Source organism: Nycticebus coucang, chromosome 1 (genome assembly GCF_027406575.1).
Source record: "Nycticebus coucang isolate mNycCou1 chromosome 1, mNycCou1.pri, whole genome shotgun sequence".
NCBI lineage: Eukaryota > Metazoa > Chordata > Mammalia > Primates > Lorisidae > Nycticebus > Nycticebus coucang.
Genome location: NC_069780.1, coordinates 110,752,939 through 110,776,531, shown reverse-complemented (window position 1 = coordinate 110,776,531; position 23,593 = coordinate 110,752,939). Strand labels below are relative to the sequence as shown.

Below are 23,593 nucleotides of genomic sequence, written 5' to 3'. Positions count from 1 at the left end.
TAATCAATCAATTATAGAGTTACTTTCACTTAAGTGTTACCTAAGAGAAAAGAATGACAGACCTGTAACCTGGAAAAGTGAACACAGCTGGAAAAGGCTGGACACCAGAGAAGTTTGTTATTTAGCATTAGTTGAATGGGCCTAGTTTTTAGCTTATCGAAGAATCAGTGGGAATGATCAGGGCAGAGAGGACCTAACTCCAAGCAAAAGGAAAAATAAGCATGTTTTTTTAAGAGTTGAAAATATCTATTAGTCCCACGAGTAAACAAAAACAATCAGTGATTTGAAATCATTCAATTTACACTTAAAAATCTAAACAAGTGATGTAGAGGAGTTTTTTTTTTAGTTTACCAGCTGCAGAAGTAAGTGTGACATGAAGGTCTCCTCTGCGGGAGTACTCAATTGTTGCTTCAAACTGCACGTGCTCCAGGGACTTGATAGCGTTTCCTTGCCCTTCACACGCTGTTGTTGGAATTTCAATGATGACTTCTCCATTAGCTTTCAGGGCTCTAAACACACGGAAGGAATCAGCACTGAATAAAGCCTCTGTCTTCATCCTTGCACCTATGCACATGTGCACACACCCGCCATAACTAAAAGCTCAGCTAGGCTTTTTGTGGTCCCTGTTATGAGCAGGACCCCACTGAGGATTTGTTATAAACCAATTTCTGCACATATGAACATGGTAAGAAACACAAATACTTCAAGACGATGTTGTCTGCTGTGGAATTGAATCTGAACAGATTTGCTTTGGACCTATCAAAAAGATTCCTTTAAGAAAAAGTGATTTTGTCTGTAAGGGCTTCCTAAGGCATGCCCCTCAGCCTTCCATCCTCAGGTTTGTTATGGGAGTGGGTCTTCAGTATTTTTATTGGTTGTCTTGACAAAAATAACACCCAGGGCACAGCAGTGTGTGCCTGCAGTCCTAGCTACTTAGGAGGCTGAGACAGGAGGGTTTCTTGAGTCCAGGAGTTCAAAATCAGCCTGGGCAACAAAACAAGACCCTGTTTTGAGGGAGGGAGGGAAGAAGAGAGAGAGAATATGAAGAAAGGAAAGAAAGAAAAACAATAGCAAATTTTGCTTCTGTGGCTAGATGTGTGTACAAGACGCAGACTGTGAATATGATAAAGGATTTTTCATGGAAGGAAAGTCATGAGTTGTAGTCACTGTGGCATGAAGTGAGGTGATATTGGAAGTCAGTCTTGGGTGATACTGGTTGGCAAGTATTGCATTTCATCAATCCTAAAATGAATTTTTAGAAATAATTTAACATCAAATTGAGAATGAATCTTAAAAGTGATGGTTGGTCATAATTTAATTGCGATGTTTTTTCTTAGAAGTACATAAAACAACAATGCACCTTGGGCTTAATGGCACATGCTGGGTGGGCTTCAAGAGGAAGATGCAGATATGTTAACATGAGTTCTAGATCTCTGGTCTCTCAGGGGTTCCCCACAGAGACCCACAGGCACCACTGGTGATTTCTATCTCCATCTACTTCAGAAGAGCAAGTGAGAAAAACATTAGGCAGAGTGCCCAACACTGCAATCAAATTGTGCCACGGGCAAACATTGGCTAGAAACTCCTGGAGATGCTTACCTAGGCTCAAAGTCATTGTCCCTTACAACACATTCTCTCTTCTCAGGCACGCTGCTCCAGGTCTCAGGGTCAGCTAAGTCCACCAGAGCCTTGGCATTTAGCAATCCAAATCCAAATCGACTATTCACCATCAAGCCTGCGCCATTCTTTTTCCATCCAGGGTTATTGGCCAGAGGGTCATACTCAGAGGTCCAGACAACCAGGTGCTGCATATCTCGCCAGGTAAGATTAGGGCTGCAGGGGAAGTTGACCCAGAGTATCTTTCAGGGACCAAATGAAATTTCCTTACAAACCCAAGAGTCCCCACCGCTGCCAGAGGTTCTCTTCTCCCTCTTTTTATTATCTATTTCTTTATCTTTCAATAAACTCTATCTTTTTGTCTAAAAAACTAACCGACAACCCCCCCCCCAAAACAAATCTAACAATAAGCATTTCCATTTAGGGATTATGCCTTTTATAATTTTACTTATAGAGGGAGTCCCAAAAGTCACCCCCAAATTCAAATCACCATGCATAGGGAAATGGGAAATTGTACCTAAATGTACCTTTATTTATGAAATAGTCATTACAAAATTTTACGAAGAGGTGGCCACCACGTAGAAAACATTTTTTAAGATTTTGTAATGACTATTTTATAGCAAAAGGTACTGTTCTAGTGTCTATTATGATTGGTAAGTCTTCATTCAAAATACAGTATTGAAAACTTCTCATACATAAGTTAAGCTTTTACTGTGAGTAAAATTTAATCCTCAGCATTGTAGAAATGTTAAACTTTGTCCCTGATTTCTAGTTACATTTCACTGGAGCAAAAATCACAACACTTCCTTGGTACCTTCCACTCTTCAGCTATCTGTTAAAAGCCTTAGTACATCGCTTGGTTTAATGATTGAAAGTGCCTAAGTGTTAACCAGCCCCAAATATGCTTTAAAACCTTACTGTTGTTAGTCATTATTCAGATTCTTTCACAATCTCAAGCTTTTCCTTGACTTTGAGATCTACATTGTTCCCCAGAAGCCAACCAACCATCATTAAGAAGTAAATACCCAAGACTTCCCTACTCAGGTTCTTAATTGAATCTCACCATCAGGTTGGAGAGCAGTCTCCAGGAGACGCTACCTTCTCCCCAGAGCACATAATGTACTGATAAACAATCAGTACATTATGATTACTGTGACAAGAAAGAGGCAATGTCCATCCGTAAACATGAGGGAGTCCTTCTAGTAGTTAAAAACCTGGGTGTGATTGTTTTGGGTCTGACAATAGGTGATTACAGAGGCATTACCTGGTGGGCTGCATGAGCAGCTGCCCTTCCCAAACAGACAAGGTGCACAGCTGTGTAATCTAGGCCAGGCCTCAGGACCTGCCCTTCAGTGTTCTTCCCATATTTACATTCCTAGCCCAGTAAACACCTTATTTCTTAGGTCTCTTTGAGGTGTAGAGCAGAAGTTGTGAGACACCTGCACCCCCTCGTTATGGAGGGAGGAGGGGAGACAGGAAGGCATGTTTCCCATCTGACTCAATACCACTCCCAGCCTTTGCTCTCACCACTCGCCCCCACGTGCCCCCCGAGTCCATACACCTGCCAGAGTCTTGCTCAGGCTACTCAACAGTGAGGCAGCCCTCAAGCCTGTGCTCAGCCACGCAACCCACACACCTTCCCGTGGTACCTTCCATGGTACACTGCTAGTGTTTTCTCCAGTTTAAGATGCCTCCTTTATCACATGATTAAAATCTTCACTCTGTCATTTTGGCTTGTTGCTTTAAGGGGCTGCTTTGACACCTGACTGCTCCACTCAGCTGAGCTCCTGACACACATCACTGTTCCCCAGAGCGTGGTGGGTGGAGGCCTTGAGAGGTCTCAGGTTCCAGGACTCTCAGTGGGTCCCAGGTCGCTTGCAGTAGAGTCACCTGATACACTTGTGAATAATAAAAATTCCTGAGTCCCACTCCAACCCCACTCATCAGAATATCTGAGGGAAGGGCATGACTTTATACTTAATCTGAAAAAAAATTAACTTTGTAACCAGTTTTAGATTACAGTAAAATAACAGATTTTGGCAGAAAGGTTTTAAGCTCATGATCCATTAAGACAATTATAAGTCATTTCAAATCATAGGGTCAGAAAAGGGAGTGATAGAAAGGACATTAAAGTGCATTCTACCCAGACAACTGTGTGACCATAAGCAAGTCACTATATCTCTCTGGGCCTGAGCTGACTCATCTAATATGAGAGGATTGCGCTATTATCGGAAATGCCTCTTCATTTTCTTTCATTTCTTCCAAGGTTTTCTTTCATTTTTGGCCATCCCACATTCAGGAATCATTAACTGAGCAGAAAAGAGTTGTTTTCTCAATGTAGAAACTAATCTGTCCTATAGAGTATTTCTTTGTCTTTTGAAAGGGTTTAGGTAAAATCCTCCTATCAAGGTGCCAATGACCTGCACCAGTTTCCCATTTGGATCATAAGCTCACATTGGTGTGTGCCCAGAAGGAGGCAAGGAAGGGTACGGAGGTGCTGCAGGCCAGCTGTGGATGGTCCTGCTAATCATACACAGAGCATGCGCTTTCTGCATTTCTACAATAGAGCACTTAATATTTATTTGTAGGTTTTATTTTTTAATTTTTTTATCTAGTCTTTGTAAAATAGTCAAGGAGCTTCATTGTCCTACAATTAGGAAAATTAAAGCTATCTTCTTCACAGAGCCATTCTTCATTTACATGCTTTTGCACACGGAAAGGGGCTACTGACGCTCACCCCTGACAGCCCACCTCTGTTGGCCAGCATTCAACAGCACCCACAAGAATTACATTTTTAAAAACTACATTGGGTTGCTAATCAAAGATATGTTTATAGAAAATAAAGGTTATAGAATTAAACACTGAAATTAAACATTGGTTCTAATTAGAAAAGATGCAGATAAAGTAATCTGGAGACAACATTCTAGAATGAAAAGTTTTAGGGGCTACCTGGTTCAGCTTCTACTACACCTAAATGAGCCTAGTTCTTGAAGATTTTCTAATTTGGATTTTCCAACATTTCTTTGGTTGTTGTGATTTTTTTTTTCCCACAAAGGTTTCATGTGGCATTGGAAGTCCATTTCTCTTTCTCCAGATGTTAATCAAAACAGAAGATTGGTTCATCTGTTTGTTTCATATCTACAAAGATATGAAGGGATTCAATGGTTCAGAATTTTTCTTCCCTGTTAAAAACTATTCTGATTGTTTTCACCTCTCCTGAGGGACTGAGGCAGTTGCTCAATTTCTTTCTTAGGTGTACCACTTCATAATAACAATAGTGCCTCGGGCATTCATGCAAAGAATTCCTTTCTCTCTTACTCTTTGTGTATGTATATGTATGTATATATATATATATATATATATATATATATATACATATTTTTTTTTTTTGCAGTTTTGGCCGGGGCTGGGCTTGAACCCACCCCCCCAGTATATGAGGCCAGCGCCTTACACTTTGAGCCACAGATTCCACCCTCTTACTCTTAGCATATTTATCCCCAAGATGCTAAGTAGAAATATCAAAGGATACTATTAACTATTCTACTGGGTAGCTACACAAACACAGTTGGATGGGATTGGAGGAAAAGTTAACTCTTCATAGCCATTGTTTCTCAAAGTTTGATTAAGGTATTCCCAGTATTTAAAATGGGGAATTCCTAGGCCACACACCAGAAATTTCTGACTCTAAGTTTCTGGCAAGGGGACCTGGGACTCTGCATGTTAACTAAACTCCTCAGGTGACTATTACTTATGCTGGTGTTTAAGAAACATTGTTTTTCCAGGAAGGAAAATATTACTCTGTACATATTTCAGCCAGAAACTCTTCTATTTCCTTTTTCTGTTCTCATCCCCAACACTCTAGCTATTTGCATTTAATACAACACATTGGGTAATCTGCTTGTGATGGGAAACTTATAAATACATGTTCATTTGTCAGCCTCAATCTTCTTAACACTCCTTTGTTTGAGGGGAGGACGATAGGCTGCCATTCAACAGTTTCTCCACCTCACAAGGCTGTGTGAGGGGAAATGGAGTAGCTGATTGATAGCATGGGCTTTGGCAGTGGAGAAACCTGAGTTCAAATCTCTTTGTGAGATCTTGTCTTACAACCTGTCTGAGCCTCAATTTCTCCATTTATAAAATGCATTTCTATGTTATAACAATGTTATACGGATTAGAATTAGTATTATATGTAAAGAGGCTAGCTCAGTATTGGGCATAGAGTAAAAACGTAATAAATATTAGATGGCATTGTTTGTTTGTTTGTTTGTTTTGAGACAAGAGTTTTGCTTAGTCACCCTGGGTACAGTACTGTGGTGTCATAGCTCACAGCAACCTCAAACTCCTGGGCTTGAGCCTCAGCCTCTGAGTAGCTGAGACTACAAGTGCTCGTCACCTCATTTGGCTAGTTATTCTATTTTTAGTAGAGATGGGGGGCGGGGTGTCTCACTCTTGCTCAGGCTGGTATCAAACTTCTGAGCTCAAGTGAAGCACCCAACATGCCCTGCCAGAGTGCTGGGATCACAGGTGTGAGCCACCGTGCCTGGTCTGAATGTCATTACTCTTGATAGGTTTAGTCTAGAGTTTTTCAGTCTCACTAGTTGTTTCTTAAAGGATAGCACATGGTTAAATGAATCTTTCATTCATGAGAATCTGGAGATAAAGCTTAGTTACAACTCTAGAAATTCTGGCATTCAGTTTTGGTATAGATAATTGAATAGTGTTCAGAAAACTGCCCAACTGAGAACAGGCATCTCAATAATCTCTAGGTACTTTGGCAGTAAGGATAAAAATGTTAAGATAGATCAATTATGTCCATCCTACTGATAAATTGAATCAACATGAAGAGAATTAAATTTTTATGATAATCACCTGGGAGATTACAGACTCTTAATGTATCGTACAATTGAGAATCTTGTGTAACCTACAACCTATTCACTAGAAAAATGCCACATGCACACTTAGAAGCACTTCTGCATTTAATAGAAGTATTCTGTGTATTTCCTAGCAATGGAGTCCTGGCTTTAGAAATAGTCCATCAGAAACTGAGATTAATGAGGCCAGGTCATTCTTAGATCATTTTCTCCTACATACACAGAAAAACCCGAAGGGGTGTCCAACCTGAGTCCCACAGGCCACAGAGGATTGTATGAAGATCTTTTTGCTTATCTGCAATGTCAGATATCATGGGAAGTATGTGTGGACCTTTTCTTTGCTCATCAGCTTTTGTCAGTGTCTGTGGATTTAATGTGTGGCCCAGCACAGTGCCTCTTCTTCCAGTGTGTGGCAGAAAAGCCAAGAATTAGGGGCCCTTTGGCGTTCCCACAGCACTGGCCACTAGTCAGGAAGGCCAGGTGTGGCTGGTTATGTTTACCTGCATCTGGCAGTACCTGGCTGTAGAAAACTCTGCCAGTGGTTCTCAACCTTCCTAATGCCGTGACCCTTGAATACAGTTCCTTATGTTGTGGTGACTGACCCCCACACATGAGGAGCGGTGTCTCTGTTCCTAAGACCACTGGAAATATGTGTTTTCCGATGGTCTTAGGTGACCCCTATGAAAGGGGAAAGGGTAGGTTGACCCCCAAAGGGGTTGCGACCTACACGTTGAGACTTAAAATTTTTAAGATGGCTTCCTTTAAACAGCTCCTTTGGTCTAATAGTTTGTATCTTGAAATCATAAATATTACAAGCCTGTTACTGGACCCTACTTCCTTGTAGTACAGATCTCTCATTCACCAATGTGAATTCATGTTATATTGTCTGTACACACTGGCATCTTCAATTTCAGCTTTGAGAATCTTATAAAAGAAAGAAGTTGGGAAAAGATGGTCTGATTTAACCTCTTCATTCTGTAGATGGAACGACATTTAAAGATGTGCTGTCTCCATACAACATCAGAGAGCATGTAAATTCACTCACCTAGGACTGCGTAGCTGGTGGTATAGCCAGCTAGAACTCGAAGCCGAGTATTCCCTGCAGCATTCACTATTTGGACTATTTTTTCATGAAGGGTGTTTGGACCTATTGATGTCGGTCTTAGCTTGTGTTCACAGATTTTGTCCTTTGTTCATCCCCTTCCTATTTTAAATGAACTGAAATTCTGAATGCAGCTTTTTTTGTAGGGCCCAAGATCTATTTCTAATTGAGCACATGGATTTTTTCTTCCCTTGCTGAACATCTTGCCAGCCTCTCCAAGCAGATAGAGTCTTGCTAGGCTTGTCTTGCTTAGGCACTGCGGCCCTGCAGCAGAGACACACAGAATCTGTCTCACATCTCCATGGAAGCCCTTCCTGGACAAAGGCTCATCAACCTCAGGGCTTTTCCAGCTGTTTTTTCCAAAGGCCACACTGTTCTGCTCATCTGCTGCTGTGAACCGAGGCTACCAAATGTGGCATGAAGAGAACGCTTTGTGTTCTCTCTGGAGAATGCATTCTTTCTTCCAGGATAGATTTACATTTACAAGTTGAATTACTTCTTCTAATATACAACCTTAGCACCTGACTTGACACTTAAAGATTTGCTGTCACCATACAAGATCAGAAAGCAGAAATAAGGCCAAATTACTAGCCCTGGACGTGCAGTGTGAGACAGTTAATTTTTTTGCCTCTGTGGTAAGTATTGGACTATTGGGCAAGTACTATAAAGAAAAAATGTTAAATATTTTCATAACATCACATATACCAAAATAAATTTGAGATGGAGTAGGGGGTTAAATTTAAGTATGGTAAAGGAATGATAATGATAAACATAGAGACAAATGTTTATATAATTTTGGGTTGTCAAGATTTTTCTGAGCATAAAAGCAAAGGAAGAAGCTTTAAAGACAGACTGAAAAATATAACTATATATATACATATTAACCTCATTTTGTTAACAATTGTGGATAACAAATCAAAAGGTAAATGTCAAACAGACAAAGCCTCACTAGCTTTTCTGCAGTAAGGCCATAAAATAAAATCAAGGCCATAAAGAAGCAATCACTGAACACAAATGGCCAAAGGATATAAAATACTGCACTTCATTAGTAGTGAAATAAAAGCATATTAAAATGAGAGACCATTTTCACTTATCAGTATAGCACACATTTTAAAAGATAATAAAAGTAGTTTTGGCAAGGGTTTTGGAAATTGACATTTCATCTGATATACCTGGTGGAAATATCAATATCTATCAAAATCATTAAAACACACCTGACTTTTTGCCCAGGAATTCCAATTCTAAGTATTTATCCTGAAAAATTTATCAGAGATGACAATATTTATGGGATGTTTAAACATGATTAGATGAATTTAATAAAATTTGCATTTCTGCAATGGAATACTATGAAAAGATAAAAGTTCTGTCTTTGAATTTCATCCCCCTCACATGATTAGATCAGCTCCAGTACCAACCACTAGGCTTGGAAAAAAGGATTTTTAGAAACAGAAATACAACACACACGAAATTATATGGACGTAATCCTGCCTGATGGGAATAAACAGAAGTGAGAAAAACTCTCAGCTGAGTGGGAAGAAGATTTAGGGGAGAGATGAGTTTTTAAAAATCAAGGGACACTGAGGTCAATGAGCATTTACTTTAAAAATATAGAGTGGATTTGGCCAGGGGCAGTGGCTCACGCTGGTAATCCTGCCACTCTGGGAAGCTGAGGTGGATAGATTCCCTAGATTCAGGAGTTCATGATCAGCCTGAGCTAGAGCAAGAGCTAGGTTTTTGCTCCTAAAAACCTAGCCAGGCACAGTGGCAGGTGCTTGCAGTCTCAGCTACTCAGGAGACTGAGGCAAGAAGATCACTGTAGCCCAGGAGTTTGAGGTTGCTGTGACCTATGACACCACAGCACTGTACCCAGAGTGACAGAGTGAGACTCTGTCTCAAAAAATATGTAAAATAAAAATACGAAGGGGATTAAAAACAAATTACAAAATGATGCCTATATTATGATCCCAATTTTGTGAGAAAGAGAGCTTACGTTTATTACTACTCTGTAGTTTTCCAAAATTTACTCTGTAACCATGTATTCACAAAAAACGTGGTATTAAAAAGAAGAGGGAAAAATGAGCTTAGTAAAGGTGATTAGAAGCTTTGGGGACCTTACTTTGCTTCCAGGGCCAGAGCGAAGATGCCAGCAGCCAGGGGTGCGGAGGCTGAGGTGCCGGTGTGGGTCTCGGTGCAATCGTCATGCAGGTCGGCGCTTGTCTGGACCACATCAAGGAAAGAAAGACAGGGGAACTTGTGAGGAGTGTGAGCCTGCCCTGGGCCTGGCCATACTAAGGGCCGCACCTGCTGTGACCAGGAAACTCAGCTGACTCAATTCCCCACTTTCTCCTCTATACCATGGACAGATGTTTGCCATCTGCTGGTATTTCGGCTCACAGTCCTCTATGCACAACTTGTCTATAATTCTGGCAACAAGATGCCTTTTCTGGGGATGAAGTACTCCCACCAAGAATATTTTCTCTTCTGAGATTCCCAAATGAAACGCTGTCTATAAAAAATGAACCGTTTAAAACTCACTCTGAATCATGCTGGCCCATTAATCACCAGCTCCATTGTGTTTGGTCTGGCATATTTAGAAATTCTGCCTCAGACAAAATTCCCTTTTGCCTTCAGATTGACAGGTGGCTGCCTCTTCAGCCAGAGGAGGCAAAGCCAGCCTAGTCTCAGCTGCTTCAACCACTGCACGAAGTTTGCTCCGTGTCTGGTTCGCACTCACTGTGGACTAGATTTGATACCCATGAGCTGGTGTCCACACCTGCACTGTGATGAACATGGCAGGTTTCAAAATGAAAAGTGTGCCGGCTGGCCTTAGTTCTGCATCCTAGGACTGCTACTTATTGGCTGTGTCCCATGAGCAAATGGTCTAGTTTCCCTCCCCATCTGTAAAAGGAGATTCATATTTCCTGATGCATGTTCTGAGGTTTAAATGAGATTCTGTCTGTGAAAATGTTTTTACATCATGTGATAGCATATAACGAATTACCCAGGCTAACTTTAGGGTAAGGCCGCTGAGCTGAAGGGAAGAAACCCCAAAGACTTCCGATCAGTCTGCCTGCAGGCACCACAGCACTGCGCTCAAACAAGCCGTTGGTCCAAAAGATTATGAACAAGACACCCACACCGCTCCGGTATTACAGTTCTTAGCTAGAGATTTCAATGTGTGGGAGGGAGGTGTAAAAAAATAATTCCTTCTATTATCACTTCTATTGGCTTCCTGCTTAGAGTCGCTGAATTTCTGGAGTGATGGTGGCTCTGCTCCCAGGAGGGCTGCGGAAGCAAGGTTGCCCTTTTTACCTGTTGACGCAAGTGAGCCCCCAGAGATGACTGTGCTGAGAACAAGGTTTGCGTAAGAACAAGTCTGTGTTCCTGCCACTGTCTCAAATAGAATCTCCCAGCTGCCTCTCCCAGGGCTGGATTACCTAAGGAGGGATTTTTTACAAAGATAAAAAATCTTTTTTCTGCCTCAGTGCAGGGTAGCCCAAAAAAGGGCTATGAAAGGGGGATGCTAAATGCTTAACAGGCCATTTTCTGAAAGCAGCTCTGGACACCCAGTGAAAGGACAGCAGCCAGGGCCTTAGAGCACAGGCAGGGCAAGGGTCTGATATGCCCCTTTCAAAGGTTAGAAAACCTGCCTGCCCCAAAGAGCCCCTGGGCAAAGTGTCACTGTCTGTGGTTTGAGGAACTGAAGATGTGGGCATGAGAGGGAAGCTCCCTGTGTGAACCAGGCTGCAGAAGCAGGCAGAGGTGCAGAAGGGTGTGGAGAGAACCTTAGTGCTGACCGTTCTGGTAAGATGCCATTAACAGCAACATTGCGCACGTTCCTAGGCAATTATCATGGGGCTCACTCATTAATTGGGCCCTAACCTGATGTTTCCTTGATACTAGGATCTACATACCTTAGCTAGTTTGTTTTTCTGTGTCAGGAGTTAAATTTGTGGCTTTAAAGTTTTAGATTAAAAACACCTCTCTTTGTTGTCAAAGCCCCTTAAATGCCCTTTTACCATTGTGCCCTTCAAGGGAAAGCCAATAATTGCCCTTGACAGTCTGACTCATGGAAGTGAAGGCGGCCATGAGTGTGGGCCGGAGGAGGGCTCTGAGCTTTCCCAGATCCCAGCAGGTCACCTCAGGGGAAATTAAGACTGTTATTTTCCTGCAGGCCATCCATTCTTAGGAGACATCACTGGCGTAGACTCTGTATTTTTGTCATCTGCTAAAGGGCAAGTCAGACTATATCCCTGCTATTAAAGGATCAGCCCTGCGGCCCTGAAATTGCCTTGAAGGCTGTTTCCAGGGAGGCCTCAGACAAGCAGAAAAGACATTTGGAGTCTTGGCTGTGTGTGAATGACAGGTTTGGTGGCTTCTCAGGGCTGAGTTTAAAAATCACAGAGAGGAAGATCATTTTGCCAAGAAGCATCATTATCCCTGGAGATAAACTTCCCAACATACGCCAGCCTTTCAAGTGAGTAAAGGGAGTCCTCCGACTGACACAGCAAGCTTCAGCAGATCCATCTCACCACAGGTCACCAGTGCACCCCGAGCTCTGGTCCCTAAGCAGAGTGTTAGAAAGAAGCAACATACGATTCGCTGGTCGGTGTAGTCCCCGCTGCTGTAGGAGGTGGCCAGCGTGGAGGAGCACTTCTCAGCGTACCAGGGGGACAGGCCCTGCTGTGAGGCACTGCTGATGGAGATGGTGTAGATGCTGTCTGTGTAGCCATCGCAGTCACAGTTGTCTCCCTGTCGCCCACCATTCCCAGAAGCCCAGACGAAGATAGAGCCCTTCCCCTGTCTGCCCTAATGGAAGAGCCGGAACACACAGCACCTGTTATTATCTATGGCAGTCACTGGCATGCCCCAATAAAATGTCCAGAAAGCACATGTGTGAAGTTCTCAGAGTCAGTTACTCGGGGTCTATTTCCAACTCCAGGCTTTTCAGCAGTGTTGGAAATGTGAGACTGTGTATACAACCCCTCCCCCACCCCTGGACTCTGGCCCTGCAGTCCCGGGGCCCTCTCTGGAGTGGGTCTGAGCATGCACTTTCCTATCTTTTCTTTATCACGTGGATTCTTAATCTAGCCTTTAGCACTCGCTGATCTTTTCCCACTCGTCTTATGTCACTGTGCTTGCATCTCTGAACTTCCTCTCTCTCTGCTCAAATCTTCTGGCTGACAGATAGAATGACAAAATCAGGCATTATTCAGCTCTGCCTTGCAGCTGCATCAAAGGGACTCTTCAAGTGAATGGAATTCATCAAGGCCGCCCTTTCTGTGATTTTTCAATTTGTGTGCTCGCCAAAGTTTCTACTTTTGTTTCATCCTGTGGAGTCCAAGGCCTCAGAATCTGTGCGCGAAGACAGTAAACCCAAGCAGCAGAACAGCCCAGCCAAGGCAGCAGTGCAGCAGGCCCAGTGGAGGGCAGCGTGCCTCTAGATTTAAGGATGGGTTTTCAGGGCATTTGAAAGAAGTCTGGGCCAGAGTTTACCTAGTGCAAAAACCCCAAAGCAGCAGGAAAATAAGAAAGGAGAAAGAAATGTCTGGAAGTACTTTTAAAATAAATATCCTAAAAGTGATGAAATTCTGTTCAACATCAAACCCAAATAAGTAAAACTCTGTTAACCTCTATCTTTCACCCCTTGGAAGAATGACCTGGCTAAGTGCATTTAAAATTATAAAGGTATTTGTTAAGACATTCATAGCCATTTCTTTCCACATAACCTAAGTGTTCTATCTTTCTCTTCCTATCCAAAGGGTCAGTTTGCATCTCATGTGGCTCTATGTTTTGTATCTCACCTGCTTGACACCATACTCAAAAGCCTTCTGGGCCAGCCTGCCAGGCCCTTCCACAGTCTTCCCGTCATCATTAGGGCCCCAGCTCGCACTGTAAATATCCACATGCTCAGGATTGAATCCAATCGAACTGGCCTCAATGGCATCTGTCACAATGCCATCCAGCATTCTTATTCCTGAACAACAAAACAAACCAACCTCAACAAAGGTTGATGTCAGTATGTACATGCAGAAAAAGGACAATGTTGTTAATGTTTATATATTTTTTATATTTTATTAAATCATAAACACATAGATCATGTAGAGTATAAATGTCTTAACACAATCATTAAGTAAATGAGGTAAGGGATATATTAACTAGTGTGATGTAAGCATTCCAAATTGTATATTTATATTTTTTAAAGGATTCTTGAAAGAGTCAAAACCAAGGCCACCACTGGATGTCCCCAATGCCTGTGACCCAGCTGCTAACAGCACAGAAGGATAGGATAAAGCACTGCCTCCATAAGTGTTCTTGTCTATTTAGGGATAATACTATAAAAAATAGCAAACAGCTATTTTTTTTTTTTTTGGTCCCACTCAAGGCTCTGCTCTCAGTAATGCCTTTGGGATTGAGGTCTCAGAGGGGCAGTATTCTTGGAACACAGGGGTGATCATGGTTGCACCCCTCCCTCCACCACTATGCCAACAAAATGACAGAACAGTTTTCAGAAAGACCCACCAAATAGCCATGGTTTGATGCACCTGCTAATGACTGTACTAGGAATGGCCACAGCCCTGTCTGTGCCATACAAAGGGCCCTGGACAGGAAACTGTGCAGCTTGAAAAGATTGAGCCACAATAGGAAATGAGCAAATAGGGAAAGAACTCTTGTTTCTAAGCACTGATTAAAAATAACCCAGAGGCCATTTGTTCATGTGTTTTCTAAGAACCATTTTCAAGACACATACTTCCTTTTCTCCTAATAATCTCAAGGATGAAATCATTGCCATGGGCGACTACTCCCGAGAGGGAATGATTCTTCATCAGATGTGGTAGCTGTTTGGGCTTTCCAACAGGCTGTCTCTCATCATCACCCTCATGAATTTAAGGGCCAGGAAGGCAGAACAATTTGGACAGATATAGGCAGCTACCTGGTTATTTCTGGCTGCAAGCACTCAGTGCAATGGAGCACAGTCTGACATCCTCACACTTACTTACTGTGGAGTAAAATAAGTGGACATGTAACTGAAATGATAATGACAGTTTTATCTGTTAGAAAAAATTACTTTAAAATGAATTTGGAAGATAAAAAATTCCCAGCTCTGCTGCTTACTAGCTGTGTAATCTTGAACAAGCCATTAACCTCTCTGCATCTCAATTTCTTTAACTGTAAAATAGGGATGATGATAACAGTTCACGTGCACTGAAGATATTCTGTGTATAGCCACCACTCTGCAGGGCTTACATGTATGACCTCATCTAACCTTATGACAACCATTGTGAGTGGGTGCTGTAATTCTCTCCATTTTATAGGTGGAGAGATTGATAACAGAGGGGGACAGTGTCTTGCCCATTACCATACAGGGTGAAATCAGGGAATTGAAATTTGAACCCTGGAAATCTGGCACCTAAATCCATCCCTGTGAACCACCTAGATACGCTGCCTATAATGTGTTGTAGGGTAAATGATTGACATACAGTAGCTGACCAATAAATGAGAAGTATTATTACAAATGTATATGGGGTTAGATCATTAAAAGGTAGAATTGCAGGAGGGGTAGGGGACCTGCAACCTCAAGGCCACATGTGCAGCCCCTCAATCAAATCCATACTTCACAGAACAAATCCCTTCATTAAAAAGATTTGGAAAATGCCAGGAGGGCTATGTCAACTAATGAGATGAAAATGTGTCAAATATTCTATGAAACAAGTGTATGGTGCCCCATGATCATATTGATGTACACAGCTATGATTTAACAAAAAAAAAAAAAAAAAAAAAGATTTATTCTTTAAAATTTCGGCTTAGTGAAAAGGCTGCATTCAAGGATTCAGAAGGCCACACATGGCCCCAAGGCCACAGGTTCCCCATCCCTTAGATGATTCCCTCACAAGCTAAGGCTGTTTAGTTCATCATGACTTAACATGTGAATTATTTTTCTAGTTGATTCCATAATTTTGCACTTCTGCTTTCATTTTCTTTAAATTAACAGAGTGCTTTCAAGGTATTAGTATCAAAGGAATCAAGAATAACACTTAAAATCTAAGAGTATCCTATATTACTGAGAGAGGCATTATAAATGCCAGGGTGTTTATTTATGTGATTTATAAAAAAGAATACATAACCAAATTCAAATTTGTTCAGGTAGAGTTCAATAGGATTTGATTCTAATTGACATGTTCCAAAATTGGTGGTGGTTGTTGTTTTTTGTGGCATAGTTTTTGAAAGCTAAACTAAACACTAAGTTAAGAGCATAATGCAAAATACCAAGGCAGGGAGGGTGTCCAAAGGAGAGGCAGGTACCTCTGCAGACCTGCCTTCCAGCCCTCTCCTTTGGAAGGTAGGCTGCATCATGCCATCACACTGGCTTTAGCAGCTGTCCCAGTGAAGACACCAGCAGGTAGGTGGAGGATGAGATGAGAGGAAAAGCTAGTTCCTTGGTTCCTCCCACCTAAAAGAGCTCTGCTGTTGTAGTCAAGGCCCACCATGTGGCTCTCCCTCATGACTACTCCTCCACTTTCTATGACCTTACCTTCCCTTTGCTCCTTCAGGCCTAAAGATGGCAACATCTCCTTACCTTTGCTAGCCCCTCATTGGTTTCCTCTAACTCTTATAAATAGTTTCTTTATGTATGGAGAATCCTCAAGGAACTCAAATAGACCTTCCATTTGATCCCATAATCCTATTACTAGGTATCTACCCAGAAGAAAAAAAAAATCATTTTATCATAAGGACATTTGCCCTAGATGTCCTAGATTATCACAGCTCAGTTTATAATCATAAGATGTGGAAAAAACCTAAAAATCCATCAACCCAGGAATGGATTAACAAACTATAGTATATGTATACCATGGAATACTATTCAGCCATGGAGACTTTTACGTCTTTTTTTTTTTTTTTTTTTGTAGAGACAGAGTCTCATTTTATGGCCCTTGGTAGAGTGCCATGGCCTCACACAGTTCACAGCAACCTCCAACTCCTGGGCTTAAGCGATTCTCTTGCCTCAGCCTCCCAAGTAGCTGGGACTACAGGCGCCCACCACAACGCCCGGCTATTTTTTGGTTGCAGTTTGGCTGGGGCCGGGTTTGAACCCACCACCCTCGGTATATGGGGCCGGGGCCTTACCACTGAGCCATAGGCGCCGCCCTACTTCTTTTTTATTAACCTAGATAGAGGCAAAACACATTCTTCTTAGTGAAGTATCACAAGAATGGAAAAGCAGGTATCCAATGTATTCAGTACTAATATGAAGCCAGTAGATGAACTAATACGCATCCACACAAGAGAAAAACTCAATTCAATTCAAGTTGGTGGAGGGAGAAGGGAGGAGAGAGAGGGATTATTGTGTTCCCAACTAATGGGCACAATGTAAGAGGGTATGGCACACCTCCTAGGTGTGGGACACAACTAAAACAGGTACTTTATCTAACAAATGCAAACATTGTAAACCTAATTGTTTGTATGCTCACATTAATCTGAAATTAAAAAAAAAAGTCCTCATTTGCCCAAATGGGGAATTTACCAGGTGGTTCCTCATAAAGATACTAAAATAATTAGATATTCTACATCTTTGCTATCAAAGATAATTTTTGCTTTCTTGATATCTATAATGGCTAAATGGTCTATAATGGCTAAATTTTAAACAATATTTTGCTGGTAGCTCACACCAGTAATCTCAGCATTTTGAGAGACCAAGGTGGGAGGATTACTTGAGGCCAGGAGTTCAAGACCAGACTGGGCAACATAGCAAGACTCTGTCTCCAAATAAATAAATAAATAAATACATAAATAAATAAAATTATTAAGCCATTATTTGCTATGGAAGTAAAAACTTCTGCAGGTTTGAGAGATGGGGGAAGTCTTTGCCTAAATTTACCTCCTCCTTCTTCTTTAGCAAGCACTCAATAACAACCCCTTCTAAATCAGAACATAGAAAAAATTAGGTTTGGTTCAAAAGATATTCAACATTTCAATATTTATTTCCTGCAAAGGTCTATAGGCTATATTCAGCCACTCATTTTCCTGGAAACTGTATCCATTGATTTGCTTGCAAAGCATGCTCAGATCCCTCAGCAAATTTTGCTTGGAACTCATTTCTCCCTCTTTTTTTTTTTTTTTTTAATCATAGCTGTGTACATTAATGCAATCTTGGGGTATAATGTGCTGGCTTTATATACAATTTGAAATGTTTTCATCAAACTGGTTAACACAGCCTTCATGGCATTTTCTTAGTTATTGTGTTAAGACATTTATATTCTCCCTCTTTTTCTTGAAAACAAAAGCCTTCCCCCATTTATAACAAGTGACAAAAGCCTTATATCAAAGCACCAAACTACAGGAACAGCTTCTGTCTTACCTCCAACTTTAGAATTGTATGCAACTCCAACCCCGCATTTGAGATTATTTGCTTGCATAGCAATTTCTCCTGCACATCTAGTCCCATGTCTGAGGATTGAAAAAATAAGAACAAACATTTGTCCTACACATGAATGAATCCATGGCACATAGCTATATTAACTTCTTGTCAGGCCTGTTGCTGGTTTTCCCTCTCATTAGCACTAGAGGAAATTTATTTTCAGATGAAGGGCACAGGTACTACTGAGGCCCAAGTATGTGAGTTTGAATTCTGGCCTTTGTTGTTAACTAGTGGAGTGACCTTGGGTAAGTTACTTATCCTTAAAGGGCTGCTGTGAGCTTGTGTGTGTGGCACACTGGGAACAGTGGCTGCCAGGGAGTGAGAATCCAGCGTGCCAGCTGTTGATGTTAGTATAAGAACTCTGACACTCAGAAACAATTCCAAAGAAATGGCTTGTGCTGTACACAGTTTGACACTGAAGTGGCCTCTCACTTTCCTCCCTAGTGACTGCCATGGAGTAGGTTGTCCTGGCCCAGCCTCTGGAGGATATGACAGCACCAAGGCCCCTTTAAGCCTCCTCCTTTCCTTCTGACCACATGCCACACTAAAATGTCTGAGAGTTATCTGGTACCAACAGGAGCTTGAGACCTTCACAAGACACTTGAGACTAGCTGAGAACCAGAATGTTCCTGTCCCTCTGACATCAGGCAAAAAGGATAATTTATAATTCCAAAGGATTTGGAAACCATCTCTATCACGCCAGATTCTACCACTAACATGTCAATTCCGAAATTTTGGGGATGATAATTGTCTTTCCCACCACTGGTCACTCAGGCAGCTCAGCAGGCCAGGAGCACTTTAACTTGAATTCATTTATTTCAGAGCTTTCTCCCATTGCAGAGTCAGCTGAAGGAGCATTAAGACTGCGGCCTGGAAGAGCCATTGACCGGATAGATATGCTCACTTAGAGGAAAGAGAACCAGGGCTAGTTCTCAGCAGCAATGTTGGCTGGATATCTATTAGTTCAGCCTAGCATGGAATAAAAATTCCTAAATTGACTGGGCCATTAAAAAGAATTCTGTTTAACTTCTTTTTCCTAAAGTACAAGAGGATCTTCTGGTCTCTTCTCACTACACAACGTTCCTGCCCCTTCGTGTTAATACTGGTGGGAATTCTAAGTCAGGACAATGTAATTCCCTTTAAATCATGGTCTTTCCAGATGCAGCCGACATCTGCTGCTGCTTTTTTCTGCTAGTATTTTCCCCTTGGGTGAAGTGACCCTCCAAGATTTCTTGTCATTCTTTCAATCCTGGGCCCCTTCTCTCAGACAGCTGTCAAGGATGGAAGCAGATTCTGGGGAGCAGGACCCTGCTCTTCCTGGGCATCTCACACGTGACATCTCACAGGTGAGCCATTTGGCTCTGGCTCAGCCAGGCAGGGTTCTGTTGCTAACAAAGCTATGTGGAGGGGGGCAGCAGTGGGATGGAGGCAGAGCGGGGGCTGACCTGAGGACATGTTTGTTTGGCTTCTGGATTTTACCATTTCTGAAGTTAGAATATCCCTTGAGTGATTTGTTGTTGTTGTTTTTTAATCCCCACATAATTTTTGAGTTAGAATTCTTTCATGGACAACTGAAGTTGTCCTGACCAGCACAGGCATTCCCTGAGCAGCATGTGCATGTGGGGGTCACATGGCAGGCATGCTCTGTGCTTGTGCTTTGTTGGAGGGGCGGGGAGTCAGCCTTCTGTGCTCTGTAGAAGACTCAGTTGTTATCCTCCGAGAAATGTGCTTCTGGAATCACCACTGTCTATATCTCCATTTGTACAGAATGGGAGATAGGGCCCAGTATAGCAAAAAAGTTCAGCGCAAGTGTCCAGCCTAAGCCAACAGATTCAACCTATTCACAAACATCCCCAGAATTGTATATCTGTCCTAAAAGGCAATGTGATGTGAAAAAAAAAAACTGTGATGTGAAACTTCCTACAATTTATCTCCCCTTCTGTACTTTAGAACTGACTGTCTTTTAATGCAAGTTGCAGTATTGTCATGGCACAAACATGGTTGATGTGTTTCCTCCTCTTATCCTCATTCTCCACTCCACGAAGTGCTAAGGAAAGACTTTATCAAAGTGTGTCCATGCCATTCTCACAGACCTGCAGCTCTTTTTCTTTCCTATATAAGGTGCTGAGATTAAAAAAAACCCTCTATTACCTTAGAACAATGGCTGTAATTGGCTTTTAAACAAACTGATTTAAAAGAATATTCCACAAGATAGTTTAAAGACCACTATTATTATGGTTAAAATACCCTTGTCACACATGTTATTTAACTAGAAAAATAATCTATAATTGGTGTTGAAATACTAAATACAGATTCATGCCTGCTTAATAATAAGACTTATTTGCACTTTTAAGATTTTATTATTTAGTGATTCCTCTTTTGATCTGCAAAGAAGCATTTACCTGTGGCTTTTATTCATCTCATTTACATAGTAATCAAGAGCAGCAGCAATACAGATGGTTTAGAGAGATAACAATGCCCTTGGAATTGGGACATAATAGGTCTCCAATTTCTATAAAGGCCAAGGCAAATGGAGCCATTCATTTTCCAAACCTATGGGATTTATGTCTGACAACACGCTAGAAGGGTAACTCTGTCTTTTATTATTTATACCTTCTGATATATGTCAAGAGGGCCTTGAGAGAGAGTTCACTGAGTCACATTTAAATAGCAGATTTGGAAACAGCTCAGAAAATTGACTTGTCTTTGAGCTGCTCATACGGAATGATATTACTCTTGTCATGGTGATTTCTCACTGAAAGAAGGTTTATCCCTGTTGGCAAATGAGAAGCCTGATCATCCTCATCATCACTGTCATTGTCACTGTCATCGCAGTCATCTCAGCAAACACTTATGAACTTCTTTTCATGTACCTGGCAGTGTCTAATTCATATTAATACATACGAACTCATTTAATCCCTATAACTTAATGAAGTAGGTGCCCCTTTTCAAAAGATGATAAAACCTAAAAATAAAGAAGTTACAGAATTTGCTCATGATCACGCCACTATGAGTATTAAGTGGCAGGCGTAAGATTAGGCCTAAATCTGCCTCCAAGGGCTGTGCTCGGGGCTGCGCCACGCTACCTCCACGCTGCGTGGGAGGCTGGCGGCAGGCGGTGCTCTGAAAGCTCAGTACTTTCAGGGGCAAAACAATTATCATTATATGGGCTGCTTCCTTGCAGCCTCTAGAGCTCCCTGAGTTGGGGGAATTATATTTATACATATATGCTATTATAAATGCTGTGCTGTGAGAGTATCCCTTTTGGGGACAGGAAAGGGGAAAGTCTGAGTCTTCCCTCCCATGAGCAGAGAAACTCTACGAACATCATTTCGTCAAGCAGTCACCCCTACGCAGCCACTAGGCACTGGAGCCTAGGGTCAGACCCAGGACCCGCCCGAGAGGGGCTGCCGCCTCCAGCTGCGTGTCCACAGCTGCACCCACGCAGCTGGCCGCAGACTTTCCTCTCAGTCTTAATCAAGGGGAGGGATAAAAGTTATTTTCACTACATTCTGGAAGGGTGCCCACTTCTTCCAAGTACTTATCACACATTTCTTTAGGAAATTCCTTTCAGAAACCCAGGGAGCAGGCGCCTTGTCAACACTGGGGCTGCGGGGGGCGGGGAGGGAGGTAGAGGCTCTCAATAAGAGAGTTCTCATTCTATAAGAATAAGTGGTTTCCCGAGGTCACCCACTATACTGGTAATTGGCAAAGCCATGACTGTACCCCAGGCCAACATCGCAAAGCTGTGCTCCAAAAAGAGCACAAGTTCCCACTGGTCCTGCACTATCCTGACTCAGAAATAGGGCAAAAGTCTGGGGACCCTGTTGTAAATTCCTGAAACATGCCCACTTACCTCTGCAGATGGGTTCTATTATGTTGTTACTGGAATGTTTTAACCTCTAAGGCAGTGATTTTCAACTGAGTGCCATAAGAAAAACTTAGGTGTGCCAGGAAAATTTTTAAAGATCATTAATTAAATTATTTGTGAAAGAAGTTCAAAGCACAGTAAACATATTCTTCTTTTTACTTTTTTGTTTGCTCAACATAATTTAAGGTGTGGCATGGAAGTTTAACTGTAGATTCCAGTGTGCTGTGAGATAAAAAAGGTTGAAAAATGCTATTCTAAGGTGTATTTATGGCTAACTCCTTTACTCGAATCTTCAAAGAAATAAATGGTACTAAAAGAACTACCTTCTTTGAACCCCCTACAAGCCTTTCCTTCTCCCCAAGGAAGAAATATACACCCAGAAATGAGGCCCTGCCCCCCTTTCCTGGGGTCTGTTGGACTTCTGGAGGTAGGGACCGCCCAGAGAAAGAAATAGCTGTAGGTCAGTAAGATTGCACCAGCCATGTGGGAGTTCTGGGGAGTGGAGGGCCACAGACAGGAAGCCTGACTAGCTCAACAGTCCAGGGGACAGAATCACCCAGAGAGGACAGAGAGGACCGATGTGATGTCCACCGAGGGCTTTTACTTGCTTTGCCCTTTCTACTCCCACTTGTAGCAGCAAGCCCTGGTTCTGCCCTTGGCCTTGATCTATTTTGGTGAAAGTCCTTTCTGGGTAGAGAAAATGAAAAAGGAAGTTTAAATGTCTCCTTGAAGTCTGTGAGAAATACCAGCATGAACAAAGCTGAGTTCTCCCGTGGGCCTGAACACCTTAAAGGTCCACGTGTCCCAGGGGGGACGTTTCTTTGGGGCTAGGGCCTCTTGCCGTGGAAGGTACTAACTCTTGGCTGCCTTTATCACCCTGTGGCTACAATGGAGAGACAGTTAATCCAGGATTCAGATGCTGTCTCTTTTCTCTTCCTTTTGACTTTATACCAGCGGGAACTCTGGAGCAGGTACTAGCTGAGACACTGTGCTGGATTCCCAGGCCTCGGTTATCACTCTCGTCTGGAGTCCATCTATTTCTGCTTTCCTGGGGGAAGTGGCGACAGTGCTTATAGCCACCACCAGGAAGTTATGGGCACTGTGCATGTGCATTTGTATGTGTGTGCATGTGTGTGTGTCATTTTATGGGTAACATCAAGCATGTTTGTAATTGTAAAAGATTCATAGAGGACTTGAGGACTTAAAGTCTGTATTCTTTATTGAGACTTAAGGTGTATTCTTTGTGGCCCAAACATCCTTTTTAAAGCTACAATTATTCAGTAACACTAGAGGGTAGAATTTCATAAGATAAGAATGAGAATTTTATAATATAAAATATTATAATAGTTATTAAAATAGAGTTCTAGAAACCAAAAGGAATATAAATATGGAAGCTTTGGTTTCAGTTTTAAAAGCAAAAAAATATTTTATAGTATAGACAGTGCACATTACCATATTCCTAAAGCCAAAATGTGGATCAAATTTATAATTTTCTCAAATGAGATAGAAGCATGTTAAAGTACTTTACTTCCCCAAAGTAAACATTTACTCACTTGTTCTCATTTGTGGGATCATATCGGGGAAATGGATCATGGTCATTGTCATTAAAATCATAGCTAGCCTCTGGGTCCTAAAGAAACAACAAAAATAAAACTGTAGTGTCATAAAAAGAAGAAAAAAAGAAAAAAAAATAGCACTTCCCAGCCCCCCAC

General features: G+C 41.9%; 1 protein-coding gene across 7 annotated transcripts in view; it reads right to left on the bottom strand.

Moving 5' to 3' along the window:
• PCSK1 (proprotein convertase subtilisin/kexin type 1) overlaps positions 1 to 23,593 on the bottom strand; it is a 395,546-nt gene that overhangs the window by 6,773 nt on the left and 365,180 nt on the right. For all 7 annotated transcript variants that reach the window (XM_053586263.1, XM_053586273.1, XM_053586282.1 and 4 more), the window contains 7 exons: positions 23,435 to 23,511; positions 17,951 to 18,039; positions 13,398 to 13,570; positions 12,190 to 12,402; positions 9,710 to 9,810; positions 1,600 to 1,833; positions 352 to 509 (listed from right to left, as the gene is read on the bottom strand). In XM_053586263.1, the coding sequence (XP_053442238.1) occupies positions 352 to 509; positions 1,600 to 1,833; positions 9,710 to 9,810; positions 12,190 to 12,402; positions 13,398 to 13,570; positions 17,951 to 18,039; positions 23,435 to 23,511 (1,045 nt within the window). The remainder of the gene's footprint in view (positions 1 to 351; positions 510 to 1,599; positions 1,834 to 9,709; positions 9,811 to 12,189; positions 12,403 to 13,397; positions 13,571 to 17,950; positions 18,040 to 23,434; positions 23,512 to 23,593) is intronic.